The sequence below is a fragment of the Pinus tabuliformis genome, chromosome Q (assembly GCF_031772625.1).
Source record: "Pinus tabuliformis cultivar Carrire ecotype Pingquan chromosome Q, CPIR1, whole genome shotgun sequence".
In the NCBI taxonomy this organism is placed as follows: Eukaryota; Viridiplantae; Streptophyta; class Pinopsida; order Pinales; family Pinaceae; genus Pinus; species Pinus tabuliformis.
In genome coordinates, this window is record NC_142296.1 from 998,554,820 (window position 1) to 998,570,338 (window position 15,519).

The window sequence follows — 15,519 nt, forward strand, 5'->3', positions numbered from 1 at the left end:
CTAGGTACTTGTGGAAAGGTGCCCAAGGCGTGGGCTACTAAACCATCTGACAATCACAACACAGATTCTAGGGACCCCTTCCAAAATCAAGGCCTTGAACTCGCAATGGTATTTTCTCCCTAGGTAGTAGTGGCTAAAGGACAACCCTATTAGGTGTTTCCAACTTCTAAGGGGAAGTAACACTTTCTCAATCCACCCTTTAATTGATAGGTGTTAGTGAATAATATGATGGTAACAGATCAAACAAGACTTCATGGCCAAGTGCCATGGTCAAAGGGATTGATGGATGGGGTTTATCCACATCCTGAGTGTATAGATGTGAGGAGGGAGCATTCGTGGATGCATGAGTTACCAACTCGGCCTTTGTTTTTCCACCCCTCTTGTGCACCTTTTACTTTTTCTTGATTTTTCTTTGTATTACTGCTCATAGCTCAAGGGTTAGAGCTTGCTTTGAATGATGTGGCAATTGTATTACTCCTTAATGATGAGTCAATTTAACGCTCATTAGGGTTGGGACATGCAAGGGTTTCTTCTTTTGATGTAATGGAGCAACATGTGCTCAGGAACCGGGTGATGGCCATAATGAGTAAGGTAGAGCTCATGCTAGGCCTTTTCCCACATGCTAATTCTTATGTCCTTGACCATCTTTTGCATTTTGATTTTTCTTTCTTTAGATTTGTTGTGGCCATGATATGCTCTTTCTGTTTCTTTTAGCGACATCAACCCCCTAGGACAAGGTTTCTTGGCTCTACCCAGGTATGTGGACATATGGGTGCCAAATGCTAAAGAACAAGTGCTTAGTTGAATTTGAAGAATGGAGGTGAGAATATGGGATTGTAATGTATGATGGAATGTGTTAAGTATGACATAGGGATAGATGGAACTACATTATCTCAATTAGGGCTCCCAAGTAGTGCCCCTCCTAAAACCTATTGGGCCATTAGGGGAGGTCCCACTAGAATAGGATCGCAGATTAACCCCCTATTTAAGGTGAGAGAACGAGATGCAAGTCAAAGCCCATCCATCTTCTAGATCACCCTATAATCCATACCAAATGCCCAATAACAAACAATCATAAGCACTCGATTGCAAAATGACCAAAGTACCTTTTGTGTGGAAGCCACTTTCGTCCATGTGCTGATCCCAGATGGGTGAGAAGTATATGGTTAACGCAAGTGGTAGAGATATAATGGCATATCATTAGCTAGTGGTGGTTGTCAGGGGTTGCTAGCTATGTGGCTGTCTGGCTGGCTGTAAAGAATAGGAGAAAAGTTTTCTCTTATAGGGTTACGCATTTTGGTGGGTAACATCTGGCAACAACTCAGGGACATGAGTTCACTGTAGAGCGCATGGTCCATATGCTCGAACGGGGCTTACAATCCTTGGGCCTGTAAGCCTATAACTTGCACATTGTAATCAAGTTGTTTGGGAGCATGTGCATTTGGTGTAGGGTATCACCCATGTTTTTTATGAAGATATAAATCCATATTGAAAATAAAATCTATTCTAGCATGAAACATGATATGAATGATGTTAGATTGCTCACACAGTATGCAATGCAACTAACTAATATGCAATGCTAGCGTACAATGCATGACCTAAGTATAGTCATATAACCAATGCAACCAGCGTATCATTAGATCAATACCGCACCTCTTTACCCTATGGTTAATTATGGGATAAGACCAAGAATAATCACAATACTCACATGTCAGGTGACCAGTTTTACTTGGGAGCGGGAGTGACATTTTCAAAAGCTTCCGGTTTGGGAGCGAATCCCAGAGCGTTTTTTTATATAATATATATATTTTTATATTTTGATACATATATGTCAACAAAAACATGTAGAATTATGAATTAGATATAAAAAACATAAAAAAACATAGATTGAACCATATAACAACAATCATCTAGAAGTTATAATCTTTATCAACCACGTCCACAAGTTAGTAACATAGTAACATACAACATATTGAGTCTCGTGATTCATCAATCTTAAAGTTTCAAGCTTTCAAAATTCAATATATAACGTTTATCATCATTGATCACCAAAGTTGTACTTGTAAGCTAAGTGTAACCATTACAACAAATAATATCTAACATGAAATGAAATGTTATAAAATGAAATGAAACAACTTTCAACTTTCATGAAGCATCATATTCATTATTCATTACTAATGAGTTATAATTGCCAACTTCAAACTTAAATTGCCATATATTGTTTAAAAAAATATCATAATAAATATGAAAGAGTCAATAGTTATAAAAACTACTAGAAACTAGAAAAGGCAAGTAAATCTATTATCTATTGCTTATGCTTGGGCCTCTTGCCACCACGAGAAATGTCTAGTTTTTTAGTCTTGTTGGAAAATCAGGATCTGTCATTAATATCACCCTCTAAGCATTAATATCCAGAGGTATCTTTGTCATTACCTCTGTATCTGTATAGGGATCTTTGTCATTAATATCACCCTTTAAGCGTTAACATAAGATAGAAAAAGCATAGCATGTCAAGTCAAGATTTTGTTTGAGTGATGCGTACATTTTTAGGAGGGTCATGATAGAGGAGTTCGACAACCAATGTCACTAACATCAAGGTACATAGAGGGATTGGTGCTCTTGATTAAATACGAGTTCCATACCCTAATACATGACAAAATTCAATGGAAACATTGCAATCCTGAAATCCTGAAAAATTGATAAGTCTGCTGGATTTTGAATGAAATCTAAAATTCTACTTTCTCCATATGAAATCCAATGAGGTTGGAACCACTCTCAAACATCCTGAGTGACATTCTCCTTAATCTTCATTTTCATCCTTTTACTTTAAGAATTTAACATTACCATGAATCAGTTATCAATACTAGGGCCATAGGCTTGGTCATTAAGTTGCCCCACTCAAAACTTATTTGTTTCTTTGAAAAACATTTGCATTTGGAACATTACTGCAAATTTTTTTTGCAAAAAAGGCTAAACGCTCCCGAAAAGGCAGGGAGCGTCTTTTTTTAGGGAGTGCACTCCCGACCCGCCCGGAGCGCAGATTGGGAGCGGGGTCGGGGGGGGGGTGGGCTCCCCCGCAACACTGGTCAGGTCACAAGGGTGGGAGGTGGGAAAATAAATAGCCCATGGATCATGAAGAGGAGCTATGGATGAAGAGGGAAAAGAGGAATCCAACTTGCACCATTGGATCCTTTCTTGTAGCTTGAAAATGGAAAAATCAATGATCAAGCTCAAGAATTTCTGCTCGAGAGCTTTCTCAACCATACAATTATCCCCAATGTCCTTAGGGACATGCAGCTAGAAGTACGAGATAGATGGTTGGAGGACACGATCTCAACACTTAGGCTGCTTGTCACAACAATGAAATTCAGGAGGGTCAACAAACTCTGGTGGTCATGTTCAAAATTTATGCACCCTGAATATGTAATGTCACCTCTCGCCTATGCCCCGCAAGAACCATTTCACTAGCCGTTCAGTTCCCCTAGGATTGTGCGGAAAAATTAAAGGGGAAATTAAAAAGGGACCTAAGTCATTTTATAAATTACAGTTAAAATTAAAAAATGGGTGTTATGGGTCACCAGTCAAAAAAGGGAATTAAAAGTCACTTTACAAATATAAAGTGAGACTATTTAAAAAGTGACTTGATTTAAAGAAAAGAGAAAAGTGGAAAAGTGTTTATTATCTCCTTCTTCACTTAGCTGTGTTTATTATTCCCTTTTGTATGTTGTCAATTGTTCTTGTTTCTTACACATAAAAAATGAGACTAAGAGACTACGATGATCCACCAACTATCTACAGGGCGCCTTATGCTTTCTAGATGCTTTCTTTTCTCCAATGCTGTTCTTGATAGCAAACCCATTGATTCTTTTCCCAAAATTGTTTATTTGTCCAAGTCTATCGTTCAATATCTCTAGCTATTGTTTCTTTGCCCAGGGGTGTCATTTTCGATCTCTATCTTATGCTTCTGAGTTGTAATATTCTGTATCTCTCATACATTTTACCTTTTCTCGCGGTTCCATTCTCCTATGATCTGGTTCCTTCATGGTGTTTCTATTCTCTTTAACTTTTATTCCATGGGAGTATAAATACACTGATTTTTGAACACACAAAATATTTGCAATCTTCCCTCTTTTATCCAATAATTTTTTTTGCACTCTTTCTCTTGTTGAAAGGTAGAAAAAATGAGAAAAACAAAATATTTTATGACTAAACGTGTCTGACATACCTTCACAAACATATTGTTCAATCCTCCCCTTCAAGTGATGGGTCAAAACATCTGGCTATATCTTGGAAATATCCAAATCTTCAGCAACAAACCTTCACTCTGATACTATAAAGGTGAAAGGGACATGCATGCAACACAAAAATTAGAGAGGAGAACAATTTATTAAAAAACACAGTATGGTGAAAATATTTTTCACATAGTTATACGAGCATCAACGTCATTTCATTTTACAATAGAAGGACAAATGTATGATTTTGAACTTCTATAATTGACTATGACTCCCAATCTCCATAACTGACTATGACTCGTGAACTTCTACTATTCTAACTCACAAACATGTTTTATACAGTAATCCTGAAGAATTTTTGTCTTATTTAACACCTTTCCTTTTCACGTCATTTCACAACCCTGAAGTTAATTTTGTCTTATTTGACATCTTTCCTGTTCACCTCATTTCACTGATGTATTCTAATTTTTTACGTCTCTACATAATAACAAAATGAACACTAAACTCTAGCAACTATTTCTTTTATCATAAATAAAATATAATTTTGGCATTATTGGAATGGAGGGTGTTCATTTTGATTTAGTTATTGTCCAGGATTTGTTGTTGTCTGAACCGGGGTAGCTTCAGTGGAATCATTGTTTAGTTGATGTTATTTGCTCTCTGTCAGTTCACTTTCTGCTTGATTACTTTAACATTGCTCTAGTACATGCAAGATATGCTGACAAAGTTTTTCATTTGCATGTTGACAGATTGGTAAGGATGTGGCTACACAGTATGTAGAGGGTTGGGATTGGATGACACCAATAAGGTATTTTAAATTCTTACCTATGTGATATAACATACTGATCCTGTTAATAGTCCTTTCTCACAATTAGAAAGAGTCTTTATTTGGGTATATTTGTAGAAACTTTTGTAATGTGGCATGCTCCTACACTTAATGGGTAACAAAAACATTTTTATATTGTGTGCAACTGTCATGTCCCCAATTTTTATTTTCTGCATTAGAGGCAATTTTGGAAAGAGGGGACATTTCCGGTTTTGGGACTTAGGAGAAAAAGGGAAAATTGCAGCTCTAGTGGAATGTGGGGGCCACAAGAAAGATAAATTTGACCCAAGGAGGGAACTCGCACTCTTGGAGGAGAGAAAAGAAAAGGAAGTGTGAATTGGGAGAGAGAGAGAGTGGGGACCACAAGGGGAGAAGAGGCCAGAAAATTATAAATAGAGCTTGAGGGCCTCACTTTTGGCATTTTACAATTTCAACATTAGTTCTATTGAGCTGCTTAGCCAAGACATCCGTGCTGTTCTGCGCAAGGAATTTCCAAGGAATTCCACTTCTACCTTCAGTGAACTTCAAGTGTCACCCTAGGGGAGTAAGAAGGAGTCCATCTCATGGCTTCTCTATGAGTTACATTGCAGACTATTTCTAGTTGGAGCGTGCAGAAGGAAATTCGAAGGGTTGAGAGAAGCTAGCAAACAATGGAGTTTTGGACAGAGAATTTGCAGAGATTTATCCATAGGGAGGATGAATTTTTCCTTGGTGATTTGTAGGGTTGAGACTGCTACATTTTGGAGGGCCGAATTTACCTATTTCAGGGCCTGTGTAGGGCTTTCTGGACAACTACTGCACATACATTTTGACAGGGAGGTTTGAGGAGTTCGGGCTAAGGAGAAATAAGGAGGTTTGGAGGAGTGATTTGCAAGGGTTGGAGGAGATTTTTCCAGGAATTGATCGGCCTTATACAACAAAATTCTTTCTACAGGGCGTTTTTCTAGCTAGTTTGAACTTAGAACCATACACATTTCTTGGGGTCACTGGGGCATGTTAGATTCAACCCAAACCCTTTTTGGCTTTTTGTGGGTTTGGTGAGAAGATGCTAGAATTAATTTTGCATAATTTTTTGAGCACTTTTGAGGGAAAAATTCCTAGTTCCATCTAGTAGCCAGTGATAGAAATTGTTGGAGGAGGGAGCAGTTCACCCTGGGACCATTTCCGCCACTTGGGTTCGTGAGATTTTTCTTGGTCTTGCCGGATATCTGGTGGGGAGGCCACCATTAGAGTTTCAGCTCATTCCAGACACTCTTCAGAGCAGTTCTTCCAGTTTCCTCCCAACAATTGCTAGCAATTCTTCCTGGGCATGCACAGTTCTTCATGGGGAATCTTTCCAACATTTGAGCATTGTAGTCACACTTGAGTTCTTGCCATAGCTTGCAGTAGCAAGATCTGGTTCCTTTGATCTCATTCATTGTACTCATATTTATCAGAATTAATACAACGACTCAGAGTTTTTGCTCATATTTCTGTGTGCAATTATGTATGGTTGTGCATTTCTGAATTTTGTAGCTGTAGCTAGTTCTTTGCTTTTGTTATCTACAGTTTTTTTTTTTCCATTTGGAATATTAGAGCAACAACTTATTAATGTGATCTTTTTCGAGGTTGGTCCCATGATATGAATCAATGTGGAAAAAGGCGAAGTCGTGATTAAATTGGCAAGGGTCCAAAAGTTGAAAAACTCGTTAAAGTCGGGAGTTTTTTGAAAAAGTCGGAAAAATTAAAAAAACAAAAAAATATTCATTTTATTTTTTATTTTTTTTTAACATCCAGAGTATCCACAACATCAAATAAATGCATTTCCACATAAGCATGTAAAGAAAGCTAATATATAATATGTATATGAAGTCTAGTGCTGCATCACATATCAAAATAGTGAATCAACTCCTGAATCTTGAGTATTGTTTGAGTCTCAACTCTCAAGAGCCAAAATTTCAACAAAAAATATAATAAATGTATATCATGAGTCATCTAAAAGTCATAAAGTAATCAGTCATTGAGATCCTCTTCCCCTTTTACGGAAATAGGGAATGGCTTTGCCTTTTCCTCTAGAGGAAGAAGGCCCAACCCCTATAATACAAATGGAGTCAGTCGTCCTCTAGAAGTCGATGAAATAGGTGGCCTATGTCCTATGCTGCTGTTGCCCATCCTAGATGGTGTCACCTCCTCCTCATCATCCTCATCCAGCTCTGCCTCTTGACCTTGATGTTGCTCCTCCTCCTTTACCTCTGGCTCTCCCTCCCCTGCAACTACTACCTCCTCTAGATCCACACCTAACCAATCTGGGATCGAGTCCATGGTTGGCCTCTCAGTCTCGACCCTTCATGCAACTGTGGTATCAATATTGTCCAATGAGATGGCTTCCACTTCAGTAGGTGTCTGAAGTTGTCTCACCCACAATCGAAGATTGTAGTAGACGTAGACCATGTCATTGAGGCGTTGGGACTCCAATCTGTATTAGGGTCATAGATTGTAAATTAGTACTTAGAAAATTTAAATATTAAAAATAATCAAACGAATTCAAAAAATTTAATTTGAAATTTTTTTACCTGTTGCGCTTTTCACTGTGTATTTTGTCAAATACACTCCAATTGCGCTCACACCCAGAGGAACTGCATGTTTGGCTAAGCACTCGAATGGCAAGCTTTTGGAGATGGGGTACTCTGGCACCATAGCTTGTCCACCAAGCATCTACAAGCTAAAAGAAAAATGAGAAACATATAAAAAAACATTGAAATTCTAAACTTGAAAGTTTGAAACAAACTGAAGCTTACCTGGCATTTTGGTCGTCCTATTCTTAATAGCCATGGTAAAACCAAATGTGCCACCTCCCATCCTATATACCTCCATTTCTTTAGAAATATCTTCACGTTCTTGCTCAGATGACCTGTTGTTTCTCTAACCCCTCGTCTCCCTTATCTTCATAGTAAGCACGAATGGCTTCTTTGGCCCTATCCATGGCCTCATACAAGTAGCCCATTGCGGGCTTGTCTCCATCGACCAACCAAAGAACCCTTACCAAAGGTTTTGAAATGGCACACACCTCCTTTAATCCTGCACAAAAGCTCTGATCATATGAAACTAGTCTGCATATGCCCTCTCCCTCTGGTTTGCGGCTAATAGATAAAGCATGCCAATCCGGTGAAAGAAACATGCTCTTCACATCCCACATAGAATTCAACAGAGACTGAAGAGATATGAAAGTAGTGGCAAATCGTGTAATGGCAGGACGCACCAACTCTTTGTTTTTGGTGTATTTTCTCATCAAGCTAAGCACAAATGCATGATTATATATAAATTTTGTTATGCTCCTGGATGATTCAACAATATCCCTCACAATAGGAATCTTACCTATATCCTCCAACATCAAGTCAATGCAATGAGCAACACAAGGTGTCCAAAACAAGTTAGGATACCTCTCCATAAGCAACTTGCCAGCTGCAACATAATTTGTAGCGTTGTCCGTTATGACTTGGACAACATTGCTTGGGCCTACTTCCTGAATGAAGATGTCCAACAACTCACATAATGTACGTGCATCTTTAATGTGTGCAGATGCATCAACAGATTTCATAAACATTGTCGCCTTGGGACAACTAACCACGAAGTTAAGAAGGGTCCTACCCTTCTGGTCAGTCCAATCATCTGACATGACTGTGCATCCAGTTTGTTCTCATGATGACCTAAACTCCTCCATTCTAGAAGTGCAATCAGTCTTTTCATCTTGAAGAAGAGGCCCTTTCAATTCTGCAAAGGTGGGGGCTTTGTACCCCGGGCCAACGACAATAACAACATCAAACATAAGTTGGTAGAATGGGTTTGTCTTGGCAATGTTGAAAGGAACATCACTCCATAGAAGACACTTACTGACCAACCTGTCAGCTTCCGCCTTTTCCTTTTTTTAGGTGCTAATTTGATGCCAGGTTGTGCAGTAGGTGTGGTTCTAGGAACAAAAAAAGATGAGATAGATGAGGGGTTGGGACATATGGGTGAGGAAGGTGATGCTGAAGAAGCACTACCACTCTCAATTCCCCCCACTCTTGAGGGCCCTACAAGTTGGAATTTTAGTGCTGCCCTGGTGTCTTTTCCCTCCTCTTTATCCATCAACGATTGAATGGCCCGTCGGATGATTTCTGGAGATGTATTTGGGTAAAGGTCAACATTTTTCCCTAGAATTTGCCCCAAATGGAATTTTAATCTGTTGATACCTCCTGACATATGCTTGCCACACAACTTGCAAGTCAAATACATTCTATTGATCCCCCCAGATTCGGGTATAGTATCAGGTTCACCATATTCCCACATAACGTCCAAAAGCCTTGGCATTTTGTTTTAAACTTTGAACTTGAATTTAAACCTGGGCACAAAAAAAATTGAAACAAATTAAAAATTTCCCTTCACATAAGAAGCAAACACAAATGTAATAGTTGATTTTAGATTTTAAATGCCTCTTCTCAGTCTCTTGAAAACACTCAGATTCAGTAAACAAGGGTTTGAATTTTTGTCATTTTATTCTTGAAAGTTGAAGTTTTGCTTCAATCTAGATTCTAAACAATGTTTCCCTTTCAAAATTCTAGGCAAAAATAAGATATAAACAAACTAATAGAATTATAGAGAATTATAGAAAGATTTAAGAAGCCATTTGTGTAAAAAAAACTAAGAGAGAAATTAAAATACATACTTGGTAGCAGCAATTCGGCACTTTGAATCTCTCACGTTGAGCAGTGGACAAATCTCCAAATCCCCACCACAAAACTAGCAAATATTCTCCTCTAGGGCAATGGCAAACAGCTATGAATCTCCACAATGCCGAATGGGAGAAAAAACTGCAGCAAATGATATTATTTTTGGCCTTTTCGGCCTCTTTATCCGCGGCCTGGGAGGACGACCGACTTTTTGGGTCAACTCCCGATAAAATCGGGCATAAAACGATTTAATCGCGATTTTTTCGGGACTGAAAAAGTCTGCAAAAAATTGGCCGATTAAATCCTTTTGCTGAAAAAATCGCAATTTTGGGATTTAATCCCTATTTTTTGCAGACTTTTTCCACAATGGATGAACACTCATACAAAATAAAAAAGAGAATGCAAGAGAACAATCGCACACACATTTTATCCACTGTAAATACACTGTAGACTCTTCATTAAACATAAGTAGTGCATATTTATACTACAATGTTGTTCCATAACTGGGCATTAGGTTGGATGGGGGGCACAAAGAGAGCACATGCTTCAGAGACTTTAGACTCTGATAAAGAATTCCTATTGAAGACATCTGGATGTGTGCTGGCTATGGTTCCAATTGATCCAACCTCAGCGGGATGGCAAAAAGTGCAGAAAAAGAAAGGCAAGAAAGAGAAATTAAGTGATTATTATCACAATTAACTTCCAGTTTCTAAAAGTATTTTTTGTTTTGTTTTTCTCTTTAGCTTAAAAGCCGAGAGGCTTATCATATGGAATGATTTCAGCATATGAAAAATGCAATTTTGTTTCCTTGTTTTTTCAAGATGAATAAAATTATGGATATTTTCCCCGACAAAAAAAACTAGGCATTAGGTTAAGATTTTTTAGAGGGTAAAGCTAGTTCTCATAGATGAAAATAATCTTAGAGATAATTTTCCTTGCCTAAAAGCCAATTATGCAAAGTCAATTGCCAATTCTTCATAATGCCTATGTGCATGCACTTTCCAAAGATAACTGATGGTCAAGCACATCTAGATGCCAAATGTACTTAATAGCCATAAGTATGAATGATCATGTACCAAAATTATGCTTCACATGATATCCCTTCTGTTTAAAGGAAATCGCCTTAGAATTCTATTGTAGATGGCAAAACTTCTGGTTAAAATTTTTCATTATAGGCACTTTGCTTTTGAAGGCAAGTTGTCCTTTTGCCCAACCAGATTAGTAGTAATTTTACCTTGTGTGTGTAGCCCTGATGTTGACATCAAGTATTCTCTTAATGCAAAAGCTAAGCCTATGTTATTCTGTCTTGAGGATGTAGAATTTTTACCTCCTCTTCCAATGTTGGAATTATTGGTGTAATCTATGCATGTGGTCATGACTCATTCATATGTATCATTATGTACATGTAATTATGGATGAAGCCATATTTTATTCTTTTAATGTATTTCTTTGTATTGTTTGGCTAGACAAACTGCAGGCCCTTGCGACATATGAGTTGTTTGCAGATGGCTAAAGGCCTTCCATAGATTGGAGCACCTAGAAGTGTTTGTGAAGGGTGTATATTGGGGAAACATCATCAAGAGTTCTTTTTGAAGGAGAGATAGATGTCTTGATTTCTTTCAATGGTTAATAGTGACATTTGCAAGCCCATGACCAGAAAATCTCTTGGGGTATCTAAATACTTACTGCCTTTTTTGATGATTTTTCCTATCTTACTTTGATATACATTGTTGAATAGAATGGTGTTGTTTTTGAAAAAGTCAAGTATATCAAACTATTAGCTGAGAATCTAGACAAGACAAAGATCAAGTGTTTGAGAATTGGTCATGGAGAAGTTTATATCAAAGTACTTTCCAAACATTTTTTGAATGATCGTTGGATCTCTTGGCATGAGACATTTTCATAGGAAGACAAAATAGCTATCCAAAAGAATAAAGCAGTGTTGCACTAATCGAGAAAAAGACGTGATTAAATCGTTTAATCGCGATTTTTTCAAAAAAACGATAAAATCGAGCGATTTAATCGGAACTTTTTTTTAGCCGATTTTTTGGGAAAAAACCGTGGAAAATATATATATATATATATATATATTTATTTATTTATTTTTTATGAGGAGGAGGAGGTGACCCAAGCTACTCCTGTCACAAGTAGAGGACGCGGTCTACCTCCTGTAGCTCCTAGTTCTTCAGCTTCTAGAGCACAACAGAGTCTACTGCCAACTCCACCGACATCTACATCGAGAGGGGCAAGGGAAATCAGTAGTATTAGACTTTAGTTATTTGGTTCATTTCATTGTATATGACATTATGACTCATGATATGAGATACATTATTATATTTTTTGTTGATATTTTGAGGTTGAGTTGGGACTCAGGAGTCAGGACTTACTATTCAGGACATGATTCATTGTTATGTGTGATTTTACTATTTTAGCACTAGAAATGATATTAAACATCTTATATATTAGTTCTTTTATCATATATATGTGTCAACGTATTTATTTTATGTTGTAGATGGTTTAGATATTAAAAAAATTGAAAAAAAATGAATATTTTTGTACCAAACGATTTTTTCCCGATTATTTCCGATTTTTTTCCTGATTATTATGATTTTTTCCAATTTTTTCCCCGCGCCGAATTAATCCCGATAACGATTAGTGCAACATTGGAATAAAGCTATTTTGGAAATCAATTAATTTATGCGTCAAGTCAAGAAAATGGAGCCAAAATTCCTAGGAGAATCGATGTCTGTGCAACACACACATTATCAATCAGATTCCCACTCATGGAGTTTGAGCTATGATTCAATATGAGAAATGGGATGGATCCAAACACCATACATTATCAATCAGATTCCCACTCATGGAGTTTGAGCTCTGATTCATATGAGAAATGGTATGGCTCCAAACCCTTAGTTTCACATTTTAGAATTTTTGGATGAAATATATGGGCCCATATTCCTAAGGCAAAGTGAAACAAATTGGAACCAAAAGTCACAACTATATCTTGGTAGGTTATATAAATTTTGTGGATGGTTTCAACCGATGCCACTCCTCCACACTTCGATGATGATTCTTCTCATATAAATGTTTTGTTAAGTACTCTCTCTACAATGACAAGTGAGATGGACATTGATAGTGAGACTCTTGCTGACCCACCTTCAATCTCTTCTTCTATAATAATTGCACCTATCAATGCTCTTGTAGTTTTTGAACTTTTTAATGTTGAAGATATTCTATCTAATCCAAAAAGGTCGAGGCTTATGCTCAAATGGGTTTTATCTAGTCTTTTAGACTTTGCAAGTTTCTTTCCAAAAGATAAACTTGGTCCTTGTTGATATTTATCTATTACACAAGCTCTTCTCACTAGGGTTGATATTAATACCAACCCCTCAATTTACTTTTAGGCCAAAAACTCCATGAAATGGTAAGCAACTATTGCTTGTGAGTTTGAGGCTATGATAAAAATTAGAAGTTGGAATTGGTTCCTTTACCTAAAGGTAAGAATGTTATTTGTTGTAAATGGGTCTATAAGACCAAATGTGGTGTTTATGAACATATTGAAAAACATAAGGCCAAGCTTGTTGTGACAACTTTCTATTGATTACAATGAAACCTTTGCGTCAGTTTTCAGGATGGACTCTATCTATATGATGCTATTTATAGTTACTGCATAGAGATGGGAGGTTCATGGGAACATGTGAATTTCTCAAAGTTAGGTAGCAAAAGAGACAATTTAGGTTTTGGGAAACTTCAAAGTTTCCAAGGTAATTCACAGTCCCCAAGGCATCTTCACATATCTTGGGACAGTCCGCAGTTTCAAAGGCATTGGTTAAAACTATTTTGAGCTATTTTTCATGCACCAAGGTTTGTCATGCCATTCCACGTTCTAGATTTTGGATTTGTTGCCTATTTTGCACATTTGGAGGTATGTGACATTTGATTTGATGGGACGCTCACCTTGGAGATTGCATTAGTGGCTTTATTTTGGTGTGTGGGCTTGTTAGAGTCTCAATTGACTTGGGGAGGAGGTTGGCATGATTTGAGAGGGATTATTTCACGTTGGACATATCACACACGTTTCTTGGAGGTGATTTGGAGGGGTCATCTCCTTTTGAGGAGTTGTGTTCGTGATTTTGAGGATGTTTTTACATTGGAGATCCATGCACCCGCTTTGGAGGAAGCCTAGGAGGGCTTACTTGGATGATTGGAGGAGTTTGTTGATGATTCACCCTTTAAGAGCCTTTGAAGGTGTTAATGGCCAAAATTAACCATAATCAACATTGGGGAGATCACCCGCTCAGAGTCCCAATTAGGTCCTTATCCATTTGGGATGGTGATTTCGACCAATGTGGAAAAAGTCAAGCTCGGGAATAAACTGGCAAGGGTCTGAAAATTGAAAAAATCGTTAAAGTTGGGAGAAAATTGAAAATATTGGCAAAAACTCGAAAAAATAAAAAAATATAAAAGAAATATTCATTTTTTTTAGCATCTAAAGTATCCACAACATTAGAAAAATGCATTGCCACATAAATATGAAAAGAAAGCTAATATATAAGATGTATAAGAAGTCTAGTGCTATATCACATATCAACGATGTATAAGAAGTCTAGTGCTAGTCCTCAGTCACGATTTTTTTGTTCGAATCACGATTTTATCGATTAAATCGCAAGTTTTTTTAAGTTTAAAAAACTCCCGAAAAACGCGGCTGATAACATCGACGAGTTGAAAAACTCGCGATTTCCAGATGTTATTGGGAGGTTTTCCACAGAGATTTCAACTAGTTAAATGGGTTCCAGTTACCTCTCACTCTCCTTGCGATATTTCTAATTGCTGTCAGCAAGAAGAGTCATCAGACTTACCTTCCTATAGTGCACTCGCAAGAAAGCAGTCCTTATGTTGACATAAAGGCTGAGCCAATCCAACAATGATATTGCTCCTACGAAAGGAGACTTCTGCTAAGACATCCTAAATGCAAATGCAAAGTAATGTAAGATGCAAGCAACAAAAAGTAAATCCTAGTCTATCTGGATCATGAAAAGATATAGATCTCTTCCCAATCAAGAGTAAGAAAAAGTAACATATGGACCAACTTGAATTGAGAATCAAATGGAGTTAATAGGCGAAGGAAATAATTCTAGGACTAGCCACTTATTCAAACTGTTATGAATATATTTTATATAAAAATAAATAAATATAAATAATGATAATGATCATAATAATAGTTAGTACTGAAAAGACATGTCGAAGAGGACATGACCATTTATGAAGTTTTATCCTCAATGGATGTCTTTGTATACCAAGTATTCTGAAGATTATTATAGAGTACGAACTTTGTCCATTACAGTGGTATCAAAGCTTTTCGATCCTCTGGCTTTTAATCACTGCACAGAGCCAGTTTGATCTAGACTTTGGCCATCAACTTCTTGTCAATTTTGTTGCTGTCTTAATTCAAGCATTTCCCTACATAGAGTTTGGAGCTTCTCCATTTTGCAAGTTTCATCATCAGACCTTCGGCCATAAAAACAAAATATTATAGAAAGAAAAAAAAGAAAGAAAGAAAAAAGAAAAAAAGAAAAAAGAAAAGAGGAATTATATTAAAAAGAAAAAAATTATAAAAAAGTGCCAAAATATATTATAAAAAATGAATATATATACTAATTTTTTTTTAAAGGGTTATATTATAAAAACAACAAAAAAATTATAAAAGAAAAAAAAATCGGCCCTGCAGCTATTTGCAGCTGCCATGGTTCCTTGTTCCACTCCCATCAGCCCT

The 15,519-nt window shown here is 37.1% G+C and overlaps 1 protein-coding gene across 2 annotated transcripts in view; it reads left to right on the plus strand.

Moving 5' to 3' along the window:
- LOC149222830 (mannosylglycoprotein endo-beta-mannosidase-like) overlaps positions 1-15,519 on the plus strand; it is a 218,849-nt gene that overhangs the window by 116,487 nt on the left and 86,843 nt on the right. For both annotated transcript variants that reach the window (XM_089385642.1, XM_089385643.1), the window contains exon 5: positions 4,982-5,040. In XM_089385642.1, coding sequence (XP_089241768.1) covers positions 4,982-5,040 — 59 coding nt within the window. The remainder of the gene's footprint in view (positions 1-4,981; positions 5,041-15,519) is intronic.